The sequence below is a fragment of the Hippichthys cyanospilos genome, chromosome 14, assembly GCF_059441005.1.
Source record: "Hippichthys cyanospilos isolate Australia breed blue-spotted pipefish chromosome 14, RoL_Hcya_1.0, whole genome shotgun sequence".
In the NCBI taxonomy this organism is placed as follows: domain Eukaryota; kingdom Metazoa; phylum Chordata; class Actinopteri; order Syngnathiformes; family Syngnathidae; genus Hippichthys; species Hippichthys cyanospilos.
In genome coordinates this window covers 3,552,746-3,575,667 of record NC_142382.1, presented here as the reverse complement: position 1 = coordinate 3,575,667, position 22,922 = coordinate 3,552,746, and the positions used below count along the sequence as shown (strand labels likewise).

At 40.3% G+C, this 22,922-nt stretch overlaps 1 protein-coding gene and 1 non-coding gene across 7 annotated transcripts; both read right to left on the bottom strand.

The window, feature by feature from the left end:
- Window positions 1–137: 137 nt before the first annotated feature.
- Window positions 138–22,592, bottom strand: frmd6 (FERM domain containing 6). 6 transcript variants are annotated; one of them, XM_088433898.1, is made up of 14 exons: window positions 22,437–22,592; window positions 13,205–13,438; window positions 12,495–12,585; window positions 11,235–11,314; window positions 10,065–10,141; window positions 9,799–9,985; window positions 8,769–8,924; window positions 8,205–8,270; window positions 8,024–8,092; window positions 5,464–5,638; window positions 4,460–4,810; window positions 3,862–3,996; window positions 3,694–3,785; window positions 138–3,139 (listed from the first exon to the last, which is right to left on the bottom strand). In XM_088433898.1, the coding sequence occupies exons 2-14, from the start codon at window positions 13,301–13,303 to the stop codon at window positions 2,864–2,866; spliced, it is 1,854 nt and encodes a 617-aa protein (XP_088290024.1). In that variant the 5' UTR covers window positions 13,304–13,438; window positions 22,437–22,592; the 3' UTR covers window positions 138–2,863. The 6 variants fall into 6 exon arrangements, with proteins under 6 accessions (XP_088290024.1, XP_088290028.1, XP_088290029.1 ...); XM_088433902.1 differs by having other exon boundaries at window positions 3,862–3,993; XM_088433903.1 differs by having other exon boundaries at window positions 4,502–4,810.
- Window positions 11,105–11,187, bottom strand: trnal-uaa (transfer RNA leucine (anticodon UAA)). Its single transcript has one exon. It is a non-coding gene; the product is annotated as a tRNA-Leu (tRNA).
- Window positions 22,593–22,922: the final 330 nt, after the last annotated feature.

Below are 22,922 nucleotides of genomic sequence, written 5' to 3'. Positions count from 1 at the left end.
TAATATTCCTCTAAGGAAAAAAAAGAAAAAACAGGCCCTCCTCCAAAAAAGTGTTTGAATAACCAGCTATACTCATGTATTTATCCAGTATAAAAATATATGCAATAATATTGTAAAAAACATCACAGGAGCAGACATTTTGGCAAATAAATGTACCTTTTTAATAGGATATTAGTACCAAAAGGCACACAAACTAGACTTCATAAGAACAATGAAAAATCTTTTTTTTTTTTTTCAGCTACAACTTGACAAAAAATATATATATTTTTGTGTTCCTGAAGGTAGATAGATCCTTTCACAGAAAGGACAACACAAGAGACGTTAAGACAGACTCTTACAAAAGCAATATATATTTTTTTTAAATGGCTGTGTACCTTGATCACGGTATAAGAAGTGTCTTTGTCCATAAAAGGGGACATCTGTCACCCGTTAAAATGTAGAAATAAACAACCTGTTAGAAATACAGATGGTAAAACAAAAAAAGATGCAGCAGAGGAAAAAAAAAAAGCATAGTTAAAGCTGTGTGTCATGACTTTTCTGTCCTTCCTGCACATTTTTTTTTTGTAGTTTTATCATACAAAGTCAGGAGTGGTTCCGGGTTTACATAGACTGCAGGCTACATGGAACAAATATTCTCAAAAGTCTAAATGTTTCTTTGCTTTTTATATATTTTTTTTGTTTCCCTTTAAGATCTCGGTAAAAGCTTCTCAGAAGACTTTTTTGTTCTATACACAAAAACACATGCTGGAATTGTTGATCCTTGGGTTATTTTGATCAAAATACATCACAGACACGATAAACACCTGGGGACCATTTTGAATTACAGTAGGGAAACAAAAAGCATGATTCCCGTACCATATTTTCCGCATTATAAGGCACACCTAAACTCCTTCAATTTTCTCAAAAGCTGACAGTTGTGCCTTATAATCTGGTCTAGTGAATGCATTTCACAACCCCAGCCACTACTGTAGCTTCTATTCTGTGCGCCTTATAATGCGGTGCACTCTATCTATGAAAACCATTTTAAAATAGGCCATTCATTGAGGCTGCGCCTTATAGTGCGGAAAATACGGTACGTCTCCTTTAAAGCTGTGAAAGCAAAAATATAAACGCTCTGACGTGCAAAATACTGAGATGTTTTTTTTGGTGATTTTTTTTTTTGTAATACTGACTGGAAAAACAACACGGAAGTCAACTGGCGTCAAGAAGTAACAAACTCTTAATTTACAGTGAGCTATTTTAAACTGTTTTAAGTGAGATTGAAACTATAAGTAGACAAAATTTACCTGGCTGTGCGGCGTGATCTTCAAATGGTGCAAGGTATGCTTAAAATAGCAACCAGGCAAGATCCAAATGCCACCAAATGACCTTAAATTGACACAGAGCAAGGTTGAAATGGTGCCGAGTAACATTTAAATTAAAGAGTGGTGAAAATTTTCAAAAAATGCTGCTGGGTAAGCTTAAAACTAGGGCTCAATTTATATGGGTTTTTTAGGCTGATTTTGATTCTTATACTTGGCAGAATAAAATTCCTATAACCGATTTTTTTTGTTTTTAATTTAAAAAAAAAACAACAGCTGATTAAAAGAGGTGTAATGAATAATGTATTTGATTTAGGTGATTAACGCTTTCAACACTAAATACATTAATTAAACTGTTTAAAACAATATGGCATCCTTTAAATAAATCATGAAAATCAGGCATTGCTATTTAGCAATTAAAATAAACTATCAGGCAATTAAATCAGACGCCCGATTAATCAATCAGGCCCATTTAAAACACTACCGAACAGTGATGGGAAATCGAGGCCTCGTGAATCACGTAAATTTTTTAGTCCTCGAGATCACTGGTGTCAAACTCACGATCCGGCTCCCCATATCATTTTGTGTGGCTTGCGAAATGCTAATTATGACTTCAAGTTTCAGGTTAAAATCCCAATTGTTCAAGCTGTCTTCAACTTTGACCACATTTTTGTTATCAAACTCTCTTTTTGACATTTTTTTGTGGCCATACCATTTTGTGGCTCATACTTCAAATTTATCTGATGTGGATCATGATAAAAATGAATTTGAGATCATAGGTGTCAAAGTCCAGTTCTTGAGTTTTGTTTCTCTCCCCAAAACACCTGATTCAAAATGATTAGGACATGGAACCATATTCAATTACCACCGCATCGTTAGAGAAAAAAAGTGCCCTCTAGAAGAGCAAAAAATATCAAGAGCTTCATGAGGCTTCGTTTCCCCACCACTATTACCGAGTAAACAATAAAGTTGAAGCAACACTTAAGAACTTACAGTTTTTCTTGTTTACGGCGGCACCATATTTAGCCAAGGGATGGCACACTGCCGGTAGTGTGATAACTAAGTGGTTGTGCCATTTTGAACTTTGAGATGGGGTCACTGTCTGGGTGAAATTTCAGCTCCGTAGTGTCTTCTTTCAATGCTTTCCCTTCGATGTAAAGATCAAAGGATTTAACAAAATACCAAACAAGGGTTATATTGTTGCACCGTGAGCTGCGAGGTCTCAAAACAGCACAAAGAACGCTTCGGTTATACAGTGCATAACTCATTCACTGCCATGGACGACTATAGACGTCAACGGGTTCGTTTTCACAGGGCCGACAGTGAATGAGTTACCTCTTGGCTCAAAATGGCGCCGAGCAAGCGTAAAATGGCGGGGCAAAAGCTGAAAATGGCGGCAGCGATTGTCTTGGATGAAGGCACATCAAGGTGTGTTTGGCACGCTGCACTTCCTGTTGTGAGAGTCCGTTTCCCCTGGTCTTTGGTTGCTAGCGCGACATTAAATATTTTGCGATCCCTTTAGCGTTCTTCTGTACTCATTTAAAAAAAAAATTAGGAACACCTCACACCACAAACTCGGGCACGTCGTCACTGGTGAGGTCCAGGGAGAAGTACTTGCTGGTTCTCTTGATTCCGGCGCATTGGTCGGCCAGGCCTTGATAGGCCCCGCCTCCTCCGCCCCCGTCGCTGAGCTCCTGGGCGCACCCGAAGGTGTAGCTGTGTGCCGTATCCTGGCACAGCTCGGCCCACTGAAGGCAGTCCTTCTGGTACAAGCGGACGTCGTCCAGGGATTGGCTGTGACGGTCGCTGGACGACGTGGGCTTCCTGCACGCCGACGTCTGCCGACGGGAAAACGGACATCAGCCATTAGCTGCTGTGTAGCGTAACACCGGACGCATCGTTGCCAAATTATCGCAGGATTCAAAACTGTGCCTGAAGTAATTGATTACTTACTTCACACAGCTTCAATGAATGCCACGGTTTAAAAAAATAATATAGTTTTCACTGCACACTGCATTATAAGGCGCATAGAATAGAATCTACAGTAATGGCTGGGGTTGCGTTATGCAACCAATAGATGGAGCTGCACTAAAGGGTACAAAACAATCAGATAAGTCAGTCAAACTTGATTATTAGACCATCAGAAATTAAGATTAAAAATGATTTGTGGAAATATTTATCGGAAGGAGAAAAAATAAATTCCTCTTGATTATATTAAAAAACTGTTCAGATCAATGCCAAAACAAATCATGAGTTTTAAAGAATATAATTATGATTCAATTAAGTACTAAGCTTTTTTTTTTTTTTTTTAATGAAATTGCCACCAAAATCCTTAAAATATATTGTTGTGTTGATTAAAAAAGTTGAGTAAAAAATCTATTCCTAACTGTACCTGCGGGAGGGATTCAATGCTTTGTCCTCTCATCTTGACGACCGTCTCCGAGGAGCTGGACGTGGACGAGCTGACATCTTTGACGATGAGACCTGAAAATTTGACATTTTTAGATTTTCTAAACAAATTGACATTGCAAGGTGACTTTTTTTTTTTTTTTTTTTTTACCAGAAAATCCGTTGTTGTAATCCGGGGACATGGTCAACATGTCCTCAGTGATGTGAATGCACAGTTCCTGGTCCAGGGATGTCTCGCTCAGCTCCTCGTAGTCTTTGGGGTCATCCACCAGCATCTCGATCTCTGCTGGGATTTGAAAGTCTTGTTAAAATCTAATCCAGACAACTATGGTAATAGATGTATTTTTACCTGAACAAACTTAAGGGGGGTTTTATGGTTATTTCATTTTAACCTGCTAAACTTTGAAACATTTTTTTTTTTTTTTTTTTTTACAAATTATTGAACAAGCTTAAAAATTGTTTCAGAATAACCTTTGTGCAGTATTTTGTCCAACCCTTTAATCTTTTCATCAAAGGCATTTGACATCAAAATAAAAGCATTGAAATCAGGCACCGGGGAGCTGAAATTTTACCCAGATGGTGACAACATGTCAAAGTTTAAAATGGCACGACCACTTAGTTATCACACTACCAGGAGTGTGCCATCAATCGGCAAAAATACTGCGAGAATGACGCGGAGAAAAAAAAACGACCTAAAAATGATCAAAATATTGCACAAGGGTTAAATAGATTTATGTTCAACTGTGCACCTTTTGGTGTTTTTTTTCCGGTAGCAGTCCCACTGACCATACCGTCGTCATCCAGGATGCGCTCCTTGCCGCCGCTTTCCACGCCCGACGTGTGCGAGCTGCCGTGGCTGTTGGTTGATGAGCCGCACGTCCTCAGGGGCCCGTGCGGGGCCGGGTGGGGAGCTCGGAAGCTGTCGGCTTCGATGCCGGATGTGTGCGAGCTGCCGTGGCTCGCGGTGGAGTGGCGGGACAGACGCTTGTGGCGGGAAACGCTGCCGCTGCTGCTCCCGCTGGCCCGCGAGCGCTTGTCCAGGTGGTCCATGTCCAGATCCAGAGCGTCACTAATGTACGACTCGCGGTACTGTTTCTTCTCTGGAAGCACAAATATACACGCGTTATACGAATTTAAGAATTTTTGTTATTTGTTTGAATGTGCACCATTGATAAATGAGTGGACTCTTGATTTTTTTGCCCCTATCTGACCTGTATCTGATTTTGATGGTAGTATGAACAACACATGTCGCATTTTTTCAAATGTGACTTGGGTATGTGGTATTAAATCTGAGGCCGAACTCATCTGACTCGCACGTAACAAACAGGCGACAAACGTCACAATTTTACCCTCAAAAGGTAGGTTGTAAATACCAGAACAACAATAGTGGACGAGATGAAGACAGCTCAATGAAAGGAGAGCTAGCTGTACCGTAATTCCCCAAATAAAGACATGCTTAATTTCCCCCAAAACGAAGGCCAAAAGTATGGGTGCGTCCTATAAACGGAAACTCAAAAATTCAATTTTTTCTTTCCTATTCTACACAATTCTAGGAATATTGATCCATCAGCCACATTTTTGAAGCACAGATGTGCATTTTTATACCATCAAAATTACCGTATTAGTTCCAAATAAATGCGACCTTTATGTCCCACTACTTTATTTGGAAATGTGAACGACCTCACAAAAAAAAAATAATTTCCCCCCAAAAAGAGCATTCAGGCCTGCAATGTGAACTTAGCTTGTGACCGACCTTCATGTTCTTCCAGCCGCCGAACCTGCTTGAGGACCGGCTGTAGGTTCATGTAGAGTCGGTGGCTGTTGCTGAGCAGCTGCAGGAGGTGGCGGGAGCGCACGGGGCATCCCGTGTAGTAGATGAGCTTCCGGGCTGAGGGCAGCCCGTCGGGGAGGATCTCAAACTTTTTTCCCTGTGAAGAAATGAGCAGTTCATAAGCAGCAATGTCAAAGCTGGACACAAACAAGAGGAACAAGTGCTGCGCAATTACTCATCATGTTTGATCAAACATGTCTATTTATTGCAGTTCTTTTCAAGGCTTCAAAGCTTGATACTTACAAATAATAATGAACTAAAATAAATAAAGTATATAATAATTTAAAGAAATTCACCCAAGACATGGCAATAACTTGACACACAGGGAAACACAGCTAACTTACTTGCTGAGTGCAAACCAAAGAAAACAATTAAGCCGACTTAGAACCAAGCACGTTATTTACTTTTATGCAAATTTTAATCAATTGGCAGTCAAAATGTCATTTTCGGTCATTTCAAAGGGAATTTATTCCAATGTTGGGTCTCAATTGACTGTGTATATTCGGAATCAGGTGAGAAACTCAACGCCATTTCACACTGGTAAATCATATATTCCGGTGAAAAAAGCAGAGGCCTTAGTCATGTAAACATTGGGAAACATTGCCCCCTGGTGGTGGAATGACAAAGTGTTTGATTTGACATGAATGGTAGCCGGCTATTTAAATGTTAACATCACAGAGGATTAATTAATCGTGGCAGCCAATATCTTATGATACATACAAGTCCTAGTGCTGTTTTTATAATGATAATCATAATTATTTTGATCAACAAAGTAGTCATGAACAGATTCTATCCTCAAAACGCATGTTTACATATTTTCAAGAATCTAGACATTCAATTCCATGTGTTTATTAATCTATTTATTTTTCAAGTACTTGGCTAAAGGACTGTTGGAAATTGGCTGGCAATGAATGAGTTATTCATTATGTGAGAGGAAACATCTGTTTTTCCACTGCATTACTTTTCAACAAACAATATCTAAAGCACAATCAGAGGGTCAGGGCGATGACCTCGTTCCACATCAATAAGGATGAGGAGGAAGTCTAAACACGACTTTAGTTTTGTCTTCTTGCATCAGCCTACTCAAGCTCCCCCTCAGTGGCAACATCTGCTGTTTATTGACCCGCACGTCACTCCGCCCAGCGGTTGCCGCGGTGCGCTGCGATGACGAGCTGGAAGCGCGGGTGTGGCCGCGACTCTTATTTGGGAGAGGAGGAAATGCAGAAGCCGAGCGTCATGTCGGCGCCGCGCAACTGGGTCAAATGCAAAACAAAACTGGGTGAAAACAGACGTTTATTTTGGGGAGCGCTGATGACGGAGTCTAGTTCAGGTTATGGGTAGTGCCGCTCACACGGAAATAAATTCCCATGGAAAAATGGCTAATGAGGAGATTTAATGGGGTCTTCCGTAGACCTTTATAGGCAAGGAATCGAATTTAGAATTAATGGGAAAATGTAGTAAGATGCCTTATGAGCCAATTGCTGTATTTTTATACTCATGTAGTTTATACTCGTCAGTGTGTTTTCTAGTGGAGTCAAAAATACTCATTCATAAAGCATCTTGAAGCTTCATTTTCCCACCTCTAATACTTTGTTAATTCAGCATCAAGGCTTAGTGTGTATTATTTATCCTCTGTGAAGAATGACTAAAATATTTAGTATTTCCATTTATTTTTTTCCCCTTCTACCACTCAACCTCTTCGGACAGGAACTTTATATTTATTCAGGTACATAAGGAAAGAGTATAAAGAGTGTCTGAAGCCCATTCACCCTGGCACTGACACATTTTTAAACAAAAAAACATAATTACAAACCACAAAATTAGCTGTGACCATCTCCATATATTTGTGTGGCTGTATTTAATTTCACACACAATGTACGTACATCTGTCTATTGAATTACCACAAAAAACATGTTCAATTCTTTACATTTAATATTATAATGATATTAGAATTTATTTTTATGAAGTGCTATTATAGGGTGATGTTTCATTAATTTAAAAACACATTTCAAACCTGTTGTTCGTTTTTTAGGGGGCCGAAATGGAAAAATAACATTTCATTTCATTATAGTTTATTAGCACCCTCTAGTGGCAATAACATGATACTGCAGCGGAACAATGTCAGTTCAGAACGAGAACAATTGAACAGTCAATTGTAAGAAGATTCAACAGTGACAGCTCTACATTTTACTGTGCTAAGTGTTACGTGTTTGATTGACAGGTTCTTCCATGCCAAATTCATCCAAGCTGGCCTTTACAGGATATGAACAATTGCACTTCTGCGGTTGATAGCTAGAAGTGTCTGAAAAGTTTAGTACACATTGTATCATATTTTCTAAGTAGGTCTAGTTTGTGTGGGCAGGAAAAGCCTTCTTAAATCCCAGATTCGTTCCAGAGGGCCTCACAGGCACAACAAGCATGAAAGAGAAACGAAGCCTTGCCAGAAGAGGTTTAAGATGATGCCATGGCGTGCGTGACTCACCACGAAGACGAGCTTCCCCACGTTGGTCCACGGGAAGTCGTACAAAAGCTGCCTCACAGAGCCGATGTTCTGCCAAGAAAGAGGAAAGATTAATGGAGATGCTGACTGCTTTGCTTTGGGATTAAGTAATAGAACATTGAAAAGGATGTAGAGTGTTTCCATTCCAGATGAATGATTCTACCTGGAATATTTGAATCCCGCGTAATGTCAGTCCCAAAGTGAGCGATGCTTCCACTTCCTTTTTGTCCTAAATCAAGGTTATGTGGTCAGTATTTGTCAAAAACAGATTATCAGTTTTTGTTAAAGATGGAGTCTATCTCGATTTAGCATCATCCACCTGTCTAGCATAAACAGTTCAAGGAAACGGGTAACATATACCACAATTTCCACTCTACAAGGCGCATCGGATTATAAGGCGCACCTTCAATGAATGGCTCATTTTAAAGCTGTTTTCATATATAAGACTCACCGCATTATAAGGCACATAGAATAGAAGCTACAACAGTGGCTGGGGTCGCATTATGTACCCAAATAGATCATTTGAGAACCACTGCACCAGATACAGTTGCAATTAAAACTTTTAAAATCACATTTTCTACTTGACTGAAAACGACAGATTGTGAACATCACATGACCAAACAGGTGATCTGCGGTTACTGCTTCACAGCAAAAACGGCAGACTTGCTGTATCTCCCCAAATGGCAATGACCTTGTGAGACCTTTTGTGGCGGTAATGGCGGCTTACCTTGTAGAGTTTGTAGTAGTGGACGGTGACATCATCGAGCTGCGCGCACTCCTTGATGTACTTGAGGTGCGCCTCGGAGGCCGTGAGGGCAAACTGGTCCTTGTGCATGTTGGGGATATGTCTCAGGATGTAGTCCCGGCCACGCTTGGCTATCACCTGAGTGGGGGGAACGTCAGATGTTTTGATTTATGTATATGGCTGCAGCGGGTTTAGCATGCCACCACTGGTGATTGTCATGTTGACGTTTCATTTCCTGTTGTGATAAGGCGGCAGATTGCAGGAAGTGTAGGGCAATCAGACGGGTGTGGTTTTGGGACCCGGGAAAACACACACACACACACACACGAAAAAAAAATGTGTGCCATTTTCAGTGACAAAAATAAAACTTGGTGCCCCACTTTTCTTTTCTTTTTTTTTTTTTTAAATCATAGGGGCTTCAATGTGGTGGCAAAGCAGGATGAATGAGAATGCGGGATGAAGGCCACATATGGTAAAAGAAATATTGTGATTCCCCAAATATAAAACACACTTTTTTTCCGAAAAATTAAGGCCAATAGGCGTCCTAAAAAAGATATGTTTTTTCGACACCGTTCGAAGAAGATTGATCCATCAGTAACAGAAGCTGTGTTTTGAAGCACAAATGTGCATTTTTATATTGGCCATATTCTTACTTACAATAATTACCATAACAGAATGAGCTAGACATTATAGCTAAAACATTATACAGCATTCAATAACTGCTCACATTATGGCAAATATGAAACACTTACCAGTAACTTAACCTGCAACTAATATTTAACTCACAGATTTGAACATCTCAAGAAAATATGAAGATTTTATAAAGATGAAATTGATTCTGTTTTGCTATCAATTTTACATTGTCATCAAACTGCTGGTGCATCCTATACATGGTAACAAAGAAAATACCAAAATTTGAGATTTATACACAGATGTGTCCTATATTTAGGGAATTATGGTATTTAAGGGGCAAAGGGGGGAACCACACACGGGTCCTGCTTGTCACACTCACCCAGGGCGGGAAGTAGGCTTCGGGTTCAAAGTATTTGCCAAAGTGCTTGTTGCGTTTGAAGTTGCCCAGGTCGGCCTGCAGGGCGAAGGCAGCCAACAGGAAGTAGGCCTCCTCCCGCTGGATGCACTGCGAGAGCAGCACCTGTTTCCTCAGATGCCAGTAGTAGTAGTACCTGGCGGCGCGGTCACTAAGAACACACACACGCGTAGCATAGCGCATTAGCGAGGTAGCTGACTCACGCTATGAGAGGAGGAGGCCAGACTTGCCTGATCAAACGTCCGTTTTCCACGTAATACTGAGCTCGGAAGTGGATGATCATGGGAGGGCCAAACTGGTCGATTCCCTGAAGAAGGCACAGGTGATTATTCGCTTCAAAAAGAGGAGAATTTCATATTTAACACTCTGCTAGCCAACAGGCAGGTTAAGGAGCTGCCTGCATCTGATAAAAGCGGATAAAAATCTCACTTTAGTTGTTCGGGCACCTGAAGTTTTGGGGCCTGGACAGTGATTAGTACCTCGGTTTCACAATTCAGTTTATACTGGTTAAAGTACAGCAGTGATTTTTTTAATTTTTTACAATAAACACACCACCTGGCTGAAGAAATGAGGCAAAATAATATATTTAATGTTACTGCATACAACTATAACATTATGCAAAATTTTGATATTATATTTAAACTCAAATATTGGAAAACAAAAATACTGTACTTGAATAATGATTTGGTTAAAACGTATTGCACGGAGAAAACTAAAAAATGGTAACTAAACCCGTATTTGAACAAATAATTCAGTGATTCTTTCACGTAACACTAGAGGGAGTAATACACTTTGAGAATTTCTTCTAGGTTCAGATACACAAAACGTCATAAACATTTGAACAAACTGCAGCCATTTAGCCATAAATTATCCCCAAAATAAAATGACAAATAAAAACAAGAAAATTCACCATGCAGACGAGGGATGTTACATTCCATTTTTTTAGACCGATACCAGTGCGAGTACTCAATTTTTGCTGACATCTTGCAAAATCTTTTAGGGAAGGGGGGTGGATACTCGAGCGTGTCACTTCTAAAATGGACTCGATCAGGTTTCCTGATTTTCAACTGTATCGCCTTACGACTACTTTGTCTGCCACCTTGTTTGATGTTAAGGATCCGACCGGTTGCTCTCGATGGAAGCTTTGTTCTTCGAACACGCGCTCGAGGCGGTCAGAAAGAACTGCGCTGGATGTAAAAATCCTTCAGGTCATGTTTTGAAAACGGAAAAGCCACCTCATTGAGGTTGGACTTTGAAAATAAGTAAAAGATACCAGGAGTGGGGTTTGAACCCACGAGGACATTTGTCCATTGGATCTTAAGTCCAACGCCTTAACCACTCGGCCATCCTGGTGCTTAGGGAACAGAGCGGTCATGTGAATAAAGATTGACAAGAGTTACCTTGCTGGCTTCCCTTTTCCATTCTTTGGGGCAGTACTTGGACAGTTTCTGATCCAGTTCCATGTAAATATGTTCATTATCTGTGGGATAAAAGGCACAGATTTCAGTTTACATCACTTTTGTTTTATTTATTCAGCTTCAATCTTATTTGATCCCATATTTAAAATTACATTGTATATGTACACTGTAGAATCTACAGTGTAGATGATAGAATAATCATATTGATGCTAGCCGGTAGGCCAGTGGTGTCCAAACTACAGCCCGGGGGCCCTTTGCGGCCCACCATGCACTTTTTGGCAGGTAATGGCAAATACTAAAATTACATTCTGATATGGCAATGCCGTGTAAAAAAAACTAACGAAAATAATTTGATGGAAGAGATGGAAGGCAGTGTTAAAAGAGTGAAATAAAATGTTTTCTTTTTTTTTTTAACGGGGAGGGCACCCCAAAATGGTAATAATGTACTCTTGGTCAGAGAAAAAATAACGCAAAAGCAACCAATGACTTTTAAAAAAAAAGTCACTTTGATCCAGCAAATAATAATTTTGGGGTCGTTTGATCAAAAGTAAAAAAATAATAATTATAAATGATTATTGGACAGAAGCAAGGCCATTTACATAAATGTATCATTTATTTATCCGTGTAAGGCAATCGAGAACAAAAGGCTATCCTCAAGAAATTATTTGCGAAAGGAAGTCGCGGGAGTCAGAAGGAGCGGCGCGCACCAAGCGACGACCGGTGCGGCGACCCGGGCCGAGGCCATGAGGAGGGGGCCGGCGGGTGTGACAAAGCGGTAGGGTGGCCGCTGTTTGCCTTGGGGATTTCACGCTGTTCAGACAAACACTTGTGGAATGTCCCGCGATCAGACCCGCTGGCTCCGAGCCAGCCCGCCGGCCATTGGCTCATCTGGAGTCCAGCTGTCTGAAAACCGGCCATTTTTTTGCAACACGCTCTCTCCCCCTGCAGTTGGCCGCCGGCGTCATGTGTCGTCCGTGACTCACTCGACCCCCGCACAATGGAGCCAGTCAGGATGAGGAGGCCCGGGTTCATGGAGACCTCCATGACAGCTAGGTGAGACATGCTACATTTCGCGCTTTTCCCAGCCAAGAAGAAGAAATGCCAAGCTACAAATGTTTTTAATGGGTCTGTGGTCACAATGGGCACGGCGTGACCACCCCCGCGGGCCGTCTGAAAAGGATCCAGTGAGTCAAAAGTAGAGGTACACTGCAGACGGTTTAGGACACCAAATAGGGGACTCACTTTGAACAACACTGAGTCCAAACAGGTGACAGTCCTTCAACCTCAGGAGGTCACACACCTGGACCAACAGCTCCTGGCACAGGGTCCTCACCTGAGAAGAAAAGGAATCCGCTCTTTTGAAACATGACAAAGCTTTTTTTTTTTCTTTGCGCTTTCTTTTTTTACGATTTAACACAGTGGTGTCAAAACGTTTTCCTTTGAAGGCCGCATACAGAATAGAAAGATGAAAGGGCCCCGTCATTTAAATGTTTTTTCACATAACATATTAAATATGGTAAAAATCGATCAAGCAAACAATTATATATTGTATTTATGATGTATTAATTTTGAAAAACTACTATAAAACTTCAAGGGGTAATGGGTTGAATTTGGATTTCTTTTCAAACTTCTAACGGTGCCACTCATCAGATCTTTTTATTATTTGTTTTATACAGCGGTGCAAGCCATTGCAAAATGTATTTTTAGCAATACCAAAAATTTGCAAGAACATAAATCCTGTCTGCAAGCGTTTGTTTATTCTTAATGCTTTTTGTTAAGATATATCAATTATTCAAATCGGGTCAAAATGGACACCGATTGGCCGATGTGACCCTACCGGAAGCTTACTCTAACATTTTGGTGATACAATATCAAAATCAGTCCTCACTTTGAAAATTTTTTAAAATCTTGATATTAAATTCCAACATGTGAACCACGCATGTTGCACTCACATTAACTATGACGTTGAGTGTGTCGTCATTGGGCAGAAAGACACAGACGCAGCGGCGGTCCTGCATGGCTTTGTTGTTGTGGAAGTTCACTTTGCTCATCTTCGTGTGACCCCCACCCCGCCCTCCTCCACCACCACCGGGCCGCTACCAGCACCACCGACGCGCCCACTTGAGCCGCGCTTCAGCACTTGCCTGGAAGAGGAGCATGGAGATGACACGGGCTGCACCTGACCACTGTGGAAAGACAACAACACAAAAGAAGGTCAGAGAACAATCAGGGCATCGACACTTCTTCCTGCTGGAAGTCATTCACCTCCGAGGCTTCCGCCTTGTTATTATTAAGAGATCGCTAAGTTTGGGGCGAGATCAAATTACAGAGGAAGAAGCAATTAGCCTTGAAAAACACAGCAGCTGCCAAGCCAAACACACCTACTTAAATAAGGACCGCATTCCTCTGATGAAACATGTTCAGAGACATAATCACCATGCTGCAGGTAATGGCTAACATACTACAGTAGCATTAGCATAAAACGGGGTTTTGCTTTGTCACCGCACGGGTGTGTAAGTATGAGTATGTGAGATGTTAATATAGAGCAGCTGCTGGAACGGGGCTAATGAGAAGCGAGCTACTTCTAATGAGGAACATTAGAAGCGCCGAAAGGTTTTACATCTGTGAAGTACAGAACAGTACAGTTTTTTGTGGTTAATGGGGACCGGAAAAATGTACGTACTGTACATAAATAAAGTGCATAAAATGTCTTTATTAAAACCGTGCTTACGGGATCTCCTAACTGTAGTACAGAGGCCGAACAGGCATGTGTCTCATTTTGGGAACAAAGTTTATTTCCAACACACAGTGCATAAGAGCGTGGTGAGCGGCCGCTAACTCTCCTCGCAGGCCCGAGCACTAGCAGACCCGAGGATGTTATTATATTCAATATACATTTTGAAAAAATACTTCACAGGGGTATAATTGTTGAAAAATGGTTGAAAACCACTGACTTGCTGACATTTCACAGACTGTAGTATTGTGATTGTTTGGCATTTTGAGAAATATTTTTGCTTGACCGCCCCCTTTTGGTATCTCGGGGGCAGGGGGGGTGTTCAAATGTCATATTTCTGGCAACACAATATTGAATCATTCTTTCTGAATGAATAGACAATTGTCAGCAGGCACCATTGGGAGTGCTGCAAAAGTGACTTTTGTCCAAGCTGGTGTGGGATCGATTCCCACTCGTTGGCTCAGTCAGGCTATCTTGTGATCGACTTGTGAGCAGTTTAGGACGCCCGAAATACAGTAGTAGCCTTGTAGAGAATGTGTTTATTTAATCCTTGTGCAGTGTCTTGATCTTTTTATTTTAATTTTATTTATTCCACATTATTCTCACAGTATTTTCCACAAGGGGGGTGGATTGATAACTAAGCAATTGTGCCATTTTGAACTTGGACATTTTGTCACCATCTGGGTGAAATTTCAGCTCCTCGATGCCTTGTTCCCTTTCATATGAAATGCTTTTGATGTAAAGATCAGATGATTGTACAATTATTCAAAACTGAACCATTTGGTCATTCCTAAATGCTTGCAAATTGAATCAATTTGATGGCAAAGTTTGACCGTATCACAATTGACACCCATCTAATTATTTGATTTTTAAGAAATGCAGATGACCCAGAATGCTTTATTTTAACGCAAATCTGAACAGCTGTTCAATCAAACATATGCTTCAAGAATTTTGCCGCTGCTATTTTCACATTCCTGACACTGGATATCGGATCCAAATATCGGTTATCGGCCTCTTTGACTCCCGATTTATTCCTATTTCTAAGAATCTGTGTGGACCACTACAGTGAGAAGCAATCTTCTTGTGTGGCCCTAAAAAAGTGGGCTGAGCGCTGAGGACGGCGGTTTGAGGTGAGTCAGCTATAACCCGGTGAAGTCATCTTCTAATGTGTTTAAACATCTACGCACGAGACCACAGAAGGCCATGGAAATTCTCCTACCAATTAGGGGGAGCAAGGGAGAGTGGCGGATAATCACATTAGCGCCACGTTAAAGTGTGAGGCGACACCGACGCGGGGTCGTAACACAAAAGAGCGTCCGACTGCGCTTCCTGCGGACTTTTCAGCCTGGCAAACAAACAGATTCTGTCAACGTGGCAAACCTCTCAGCATCGGAGCTTGTCATCAAATCCCGCAAAAAAAAAAAAAAAAAAGGTTTCAGAGAATCAGAGTGGGCCTCTCTCTCAAACTAGGTTTCTTTCTTAGTTCGCTGCTGCACAGAATTCTGAGTCAAGAAGAAAAACGTCCTCGGCTTTGGAGATTAAAAAAAAGCGGATCCCGGAGGAGGCTGTCACTGCACCGCAGGTAGAGGAAGTGTCAATGTTAAAAAAAAAAAAAAAAAGAGAGCGAGAAGAGACGGTGGTGGCGTTCAAAAGCGAGGGCCGTAAAGAGAAAAAAGGAAAAGTGCTGCAGTCAGTAGAATTCCTCGCTCACATCTGCTTCTCATTCCGACAATGGCGACCATTGATTCGGGATGCAGCGCCCACAAACTGCATTCCTTGTTAGCGTCCCACAACTATCCAAATAACTACATAATAAACAGGCAAAGCAATGCTAAACTAGATGAAACCACATTCAAGCTTTGAGTTCAATTGTCAAACGCTGTGCACTTGGGTTAATTTTAATAATTAATCTAATTGTGATTAAACCCTTGTGCAGTATTTTGTCCATTCCTTTGATCTTTACATCAAAAGAATTTCACATCAAAAGAAAAACATTGAAAAAAGACACCGGGGAGCTGAAATTTCCACCAGATGGTGACATGTCAAATTTCAACATGGCATGACTTTTCTTTTCTTCTTCTACTCACAGAAACCCTTCTCCGATCGTTAAAAATATCCAACGATTTTTGGAGACGGACCAAAATTTCCAGACATTTACGGCGTTTATGGTAAAACTAATGTGAGATCAGCATTATTATTATTGGCTTAGCATATAGATTGAAATTGCGGACCCACGTCATCCTTTTCACTATGTAATAACAACAGCGGCTAGAAGTGGCGCCAAAAAACAGAGATCAAGCACAAACATATGAACTGTTAAATTAAATAATTTCCAAAACCTTATGTCGGGTGCAGCCCCGGGACCAGTTGATCCACGGACCGGTGGTTGGGGACCGCAGCTATACACTGTAACCTAGAAATACCAGAATTTGATCCTAAAATCAAGGGTGCGCTCTATAATTGTACAATTACAGTACATAGGTCTGACAATAACCGTATTCACCCAAGCAAGAGCGTATATCATCGCTCGTTCCTCTTTGTAAGCAGCCACGGGTAATTGTACGCCGTCCGGCCGAGGATGTGCTAAGAAATGAAGAAAACCATCCAGAAAATGGCACTTTAATCTTCTGACGAGTAAGGCCTATTCACGGTCCGCGGACGCCGCTATATATCGCACCCACGGAGATGTTTAAAAGGCTCTCTCTGAAAGGTCGTGACTTTTTCCCACGGCCAGGAGAGCTGTTTATTCAGCTGAAGAGAAAATGCCGCTGAGCTTGGCGACTGGCTCTAAATCACATCGGTCACGTGGCGGTTTTAGCCTTGATGGTGATGCTTAGGCTGACTCCTTCCTTCTTTCCCCCCCGTAAAGCCGCAAGTTGCTAGGCTGACAGTCGGGGTATAAACAGGAAAAAGTCGTTTGAGCGGGCCCGCGCTCGATGTCTTTTTTGGGATGTCGTGGAGTAAACACACTCCAGTGTATATTGCGCTATCCTACGGGTTAGCAAAAGCGCCTGCCAGTGGCGAGTGTGTTTTAGCTTTAGCCTTTAAGCCTAATCTCCCGATGGACAATGACTGGTTTTCAGATCTCAACTACCGTAGAGGTAATCTTACTTAACAGAGTGGATAGTCGAGGAATGGATTTGAAGCGACCTCGGATTTAAATAGGGCCGGGCGATATCGTCAAAAAATAAAATTACCTTCAATAATTCTGAAGAATGGTTTGCAATTTATTTAATAGAAGAAATAAATTTCCCCAAATATGCTTCTTAAAAGACTTGAATATTTTTTTTAAATTCTGTGAAAAATATTCAGACAAAAATAACATACTGATTTACATTCATAGCTGGTGTATAACTTGCTTTAAGGGATAGTCGTCATTTTCAAGGAGTAAACATTCATATTTTGACTGTAATTAATTTGAAAACTAAATTATTTTTCCTGTACAATAATACCTTTAGAACATATTTTTCTACTTGCTGTCAACTGAAAATCGCCTGTGTACAAGCTTTGGATAACAACCAATCATGGTTGACCTGTCGGTCATGTGACATTCATAAGCTGAACTGTGATTGAACCTTCAGCATTTTCAGTCAAAAATAAGTGAAAATGTGTGTTTTTAAATATACACATTGTCAGTGAAAAAAAAATTAAGCTATCAAAAATTTTCTACAGTTTATTTTGGGTTCTACTTCAAACTTGACTCATTTTAAATAGCATCAAATGAATGGACAAAAATGTTAAAAATTAATACCGCATCAATTGTTGTTCCATTTATGGCTTATTAATGGTTTCATTACGACATTTATAGAAGTGGTATCCAAACTGTGGCTCAGGGGCCATTTGCAGCACAAAATTCATTTGTCAGCAGTCCTTGCTCGGGTTTTGCGTGTTTACTAAATTAATGATGAAGAATTTAAAGTGGCCCTTGGGTTTTTCCATTTTTCTGTTTGTGGCCCTTAAACGAAATAGTTTGGACACCGCTCATTCACAGTAATTTTGAGGATATGTTTACCCTTTCAATGTTTTATCGCATTTTTTTCAACTCTTTCTTCGACTGAAAATTTTACTGTGAACATATTTGTTTTTCTTCACTTATGCATTATTGAGTGTGCTCCGTTATTATGTTTTTTTTTTTTTTTTTTGTGGATCAAACCATGGTCTTAAACTGAAGAAGTAGACACAACCATGATTTTGTACGGACCTTTAAAACTACAGACAAATCTGTAGACATTCAAAATATTTGACCTGAGATACTGTATGTGCTTGCAAGATGCAAATGTTTTCTTGTACGATGATGTCTATCGCAAGTAACACTAATTTCCAAGATGGTTGATCCGTGTGTCACCAGGGAGTGGAAGCCGTCACGACAACACTGTTAGGGAGTCATCTCAACAGTCATTAGTCTGTTTCCAATTGTGTAGTGAACATTGTGTGCGTTTCACTACATACTCAACGCTGGTCGCTAACAATAGCTAAAATGAGTCAAGCGATACTTAAAAAAAAAAAAAAAAAAAACAACTCTGCTCTTTGGTAACAGCTTGTTACAAGTCTTTTCTTGAAGAAACAAAAGGAGCATACCTTCATTCGTGAGTGGCTGTTTTCCATGTGGTTTGGATTCAAACGAGAGACGCGCACTCAAATGCAAAGCAGCACGAATGGACATGTTAGAACAGACCTAGCTCCCCGCCCAGCGCTCCATCCCGAACCGCGCGTGAGTAATTCCGCAACACGCCGCAGAGACGTCAACCCGGCCATTACGTGCGCTCGAAATAGAGCGCGACAGCCTTTAAGGAGAGGGTGAAAACGCCAGCTGCAATTACAGCAAAGCCCCAAACTCCGCTGGTTGTGATCCCGGCCTGCGTTCTGACAGTTTACTGCCGAGTCCCGTGCGGCATTTTCATACCTGGGAAAAATCTCGCGTCCCGGCAAAAGTTTGCGCTCAACTGCAAGAATCGGAATGCTGAAAAGCTTGGCGGAATGTGTAACAGCATCCAGCTGCATGGATCCACCTGGTAGCCGGCCAGCGAATGAATCTGTCAGACAGTCATCCTGGCAGAAGGCTGACCTCAATGGAAGGAAAAGCCATAATGAAAACCAGCGTGCTATCAAGAAAGGGGGAATAAAGGTCTTGCAAAAGGGGTCACTTCCTTGAAAAAAATCATAGTAGAGGGGAAAACACAATTCAAGGAAGGAGAGACAAATGCAGGAAGAACTGAGCCATTTTGGAGGGGATGTATGGACAAGCACGTTTCACAAACAGTGTTCACCCGGCTAATAGTTTAGTAAACAGGTCTTTTAAACAAAAGAAACCATATGGATTATTATGAAAAACTGCAGGAAGGCATATTTTTGGTTTCGCTGATTGTATTGAAGCAAGGCTATAATAGCTTGGAAAACCTATTTGTCAAGACATCGTGTATGCAGTAGTGATCGGCCGTTTATCATCCAGGCCGATTGTCGGGGCCAATATTTGGAAATTTGACATATATCGGCAGATATGACGAAGTCAATGTAAATGTTTTGCCTTTGATTCTGATTCAATGGGATTTCTTTTTTTCAAATAATGCGAAGAAAATAGTTTCTATATTGTTAAATTATTGTTGCGTTTCCATGGATGATTATTGTTTTGTTTGTGTAAAGGAACGGTTTTTCCCGATAGAAGTACTTCGAGGTTTGTCGACGACGCATTCCCGTTTCCGGGTTTGAGCTATTATTTTCTATTTGTGTGGTTTGACAAAAATGCTTTAGGCATTTCAATGAAGTTCAGTGTTTCCATTATTCAAATTTTTTACAACAATGTTTAAACTTTTACTGCCAGCAGAGGGTGGAGAAGTGACACAGACTTGTTGACAGCTGGTCTTACCTTTCATTGCCTCCCATTCAATTCGTGGCATTTTCTTGATCAGATTCTCACGAATCTGAGTCAGTCTCACAATTTTCAAAGTCTATACTATAGGATTAAAGGACCTTTCATCAGTTTTGACCATGGACCGCCAAATCTGTCTGTATGTCTGACGAAAGCTAGCAAGCTAGCGGCTAGCTTAATGCTAAGAAATGAAAAACTTGCTATAGAAGGGTAGACAAAACTACCATCAATATCATGCTAGTTATAACCATTTGGAATGCAGCAAAATGGAATCCATCTTTGCAGAATTTCATTCAAAATCGAAACAAAAGATGAAATGACACATAAACTGCCTCTGAAATACAAAAACCCTCCCTCAAATTGATTGATGATTTCATAATTGATAATCTCAAAAAAAATGTTGTTTAGCTCTTATTTGAAGGTATTTCGGGGCCTGTTTTCCATCAAGGATATCTCGTAAACACATTCCACACTTTTTTCCTTAAACGAAAAAAACAATTTTCTCCAGAAACCACCATCGGATTTTCAAAATTCCTTAGGAAGAGATGACTGATACTCATTTCATGGGAAAAACAGACTAAACGAATGAGTCTAACTCCTAATGACAAGGTTCCGTTGAACAATTTATGAAGTCAGCCAACTCTAGCAGGTGAAACTCACTTTTTCTTCCACGGCAGATTTTCAGCATCCACCAAATTCCCCCCCTGAGGCAAAGTCGATCTTGTAGTGTTGACTTTAAGAGCAAGTAACTCCCCAGTGAATACAAAGCAAACAATAGCGCAGAAACCCACCAAAACACAGACGTAAATCAAATCACCCCCCCCCCCAAAAAAAAAAAAAATCGGACGACTCAAACACTATCTTCCTGCATTCCAAACATTCATCTCAATGAGTCACCAAAACAAACAGTGACCATCCTCGTCCTCGTCCTCACATTTCCTCCTTATTTCCTACTTCAGCAGTATTCATCCGGTCCCAACTCATAAATTAAAAAATTAATCTGGTCACTTTTTAAACACAAATTGAAAATAAGAAACACCAAATGCAACAGTTATTATGCAACGTGTGAACAGTGACGACATCCACCATATTGCTCCTGTCCTGTCCTAACCCGTCCTGTCCAACTCCTACATAATGTAAAGACATAAATCTCTGCCATTCTTCATTCCTTCGTTTTGTAAAAGGACATGTTTCTTACATTATAAAAGAAAATTTATTTTTAATTTACTTATGCCTTGTCAGAAGATAATTATAACCCCAAGGATTCCTGTGGGACATTTTCTGGAAAAGGGTTATGTATAAATCAGGGGAAGCCCCTTTTGTTGTGTTATGAGGCAAACTGACCCATTTTTAAATTCATGAATACATTTTTACAACGCTGAAAACATTTTAGGAGGGATAAAAACTCTGCACCTGTTCTATTTTCTTTGTAGTACTTTTTATTAATCTCAATCAGTCCCAAAGACTAATTTTTACATATCTTTCAAGAGTCTTTGACATTTAATCCCCATGTTGTTTATTTGATCATTTATTTATTTATATATATATATATATATAAAAAAACTATTTTGAGACCCTCTTTTACCATAATATTTGTATTAAAACAACTACAACGTATTACCTTTTTGAATGTATGGACTGTTATGATGTATAATTATGACTTTGGGATAGAATGAGGTAATTACATGGCATTAGCGAATAAAAGCGAGCAGAAATGTGCAACTATGCATGTATCCTTATTATATTATAAACACGCTTTATGTAAAACTCTTCTGTGATTTCTCACCATTGACATTCGAAATAAATACAAAAATATGTTGACGGTTTAAGACGCAGAAGGTCACACTGAGCCAGGAACATTTTTGGTATACCCCATAAACAAAAAATCTTTAAAACAAACTAAATGTTGAATCTATTTTGCTTGGCTTGTCTTTTCCTTGTTTTTATAACGGTGACACATTTATGATCATACACTTATTTTCACACATTTCTTGCTATTTCTATATTCTCATGATTCATTAAAAAGAACTACAGGGATACATGGTGAATCCACTAAAATAAACATAATCGCCACTTTATCCCAAAAACGCCTTAAATGTGGCATCTTCAAAGCTGCAAACACATCATTATTCCATAGTATATAATTTTTATGAATGTATGTGTGTGTAAATGAGTTTGTCACAGTAATTACACAACGGGAGGAAATTAGCACTACTCCAAAAAATGTGCATTTCTCTCGAAGGAAAACTTTGCAACCCCGAGGATTTTTCCGTTTCATCATCGCATATAATACACGATTATGTAATTAACCAGAAAGCGATGAAATCTGCCAAAAAGTTTGAAACTTTCAAAATTCCATGGCAACATTCCCTGCGCATTGACGCTGGCAGCATCATCGAGTTACGTGCCCGGACACGGATTTTTTTTTACAGCAGAGTTCAAATAGCGCACTTGCCATAATAAATCCAAGCATAAACTAAAAATGTGGACATTTTTACTGGTTTTAAACCGTGACGTCACAGCCACGGCTTGGATTAAGTTTGAATTTTTTTTAACAGCCCTCGTGAAAGACCACAAAACTCACCTCTTCCCGAAGAAAAAAAAAACGAGGAATATCCTTGAAATTTGGTTATTCCAGACGCGGTTTTGTTCGTTTTGGGGAAAAGAAAGGAAAAAGATATCCGTGATGCTCCGAAAAAAAAAACTTTTAAATTCGACCGAGAGGACGTTAGACGGTCAACTCGCGCCACATTCTGCCCGAACTAGAGTTGCTCTTCTGGGTTTACATGAACTCGGAGAGAGGGGGCGTTCGTTCGGGGTGAACCGGAGAAATAGGACGGCGTAAAATGTAAAATACAACAGCGAGATGTTACACTTTCTATTTGATTTACGTTTTATTATTTATTTTTTCAAACGGACAGTATTATCACACGTTGTTAATATCTAGTATCGTGAAACGTTGTGATACAAATTTTAAAACTCCCCCATTTGATTCTACAGTTGGTATCGCCCACGGCAGTCTCCCATTCCTTTCCTGGCTTGGTTTGAAGATTGGAAGTGTCCCACTGGC

What these genes read in the sequence shown, in the direction of transcription:
- frmd6 (XM_088433898.1), bottom strand. Translation starts at nt 13,303, where the DNA reads ATGAGCAAAGTGAACTTCCACAACAACAAAGCCATGCAGGACCGCCGC. An exon ending in GGAAAAGGGAAGCCAGCAAG is followed by an intron (nt 10,142 to 11,234) that starts GTAACTCTTGTC and finishes TGCCTTCTTCAG; the next exon opens with GGAATCGACCAGTTTGGCCC. An exon ending in AAGCCTACTTCCCGCCCTGG is followed by an intron (nt 8,925 to 9,798) that starts GTGAGTGTGACA and finishes CCCCCCACTCAG; the next exon opens with GTGATAGCCAAGCGTGGCCG.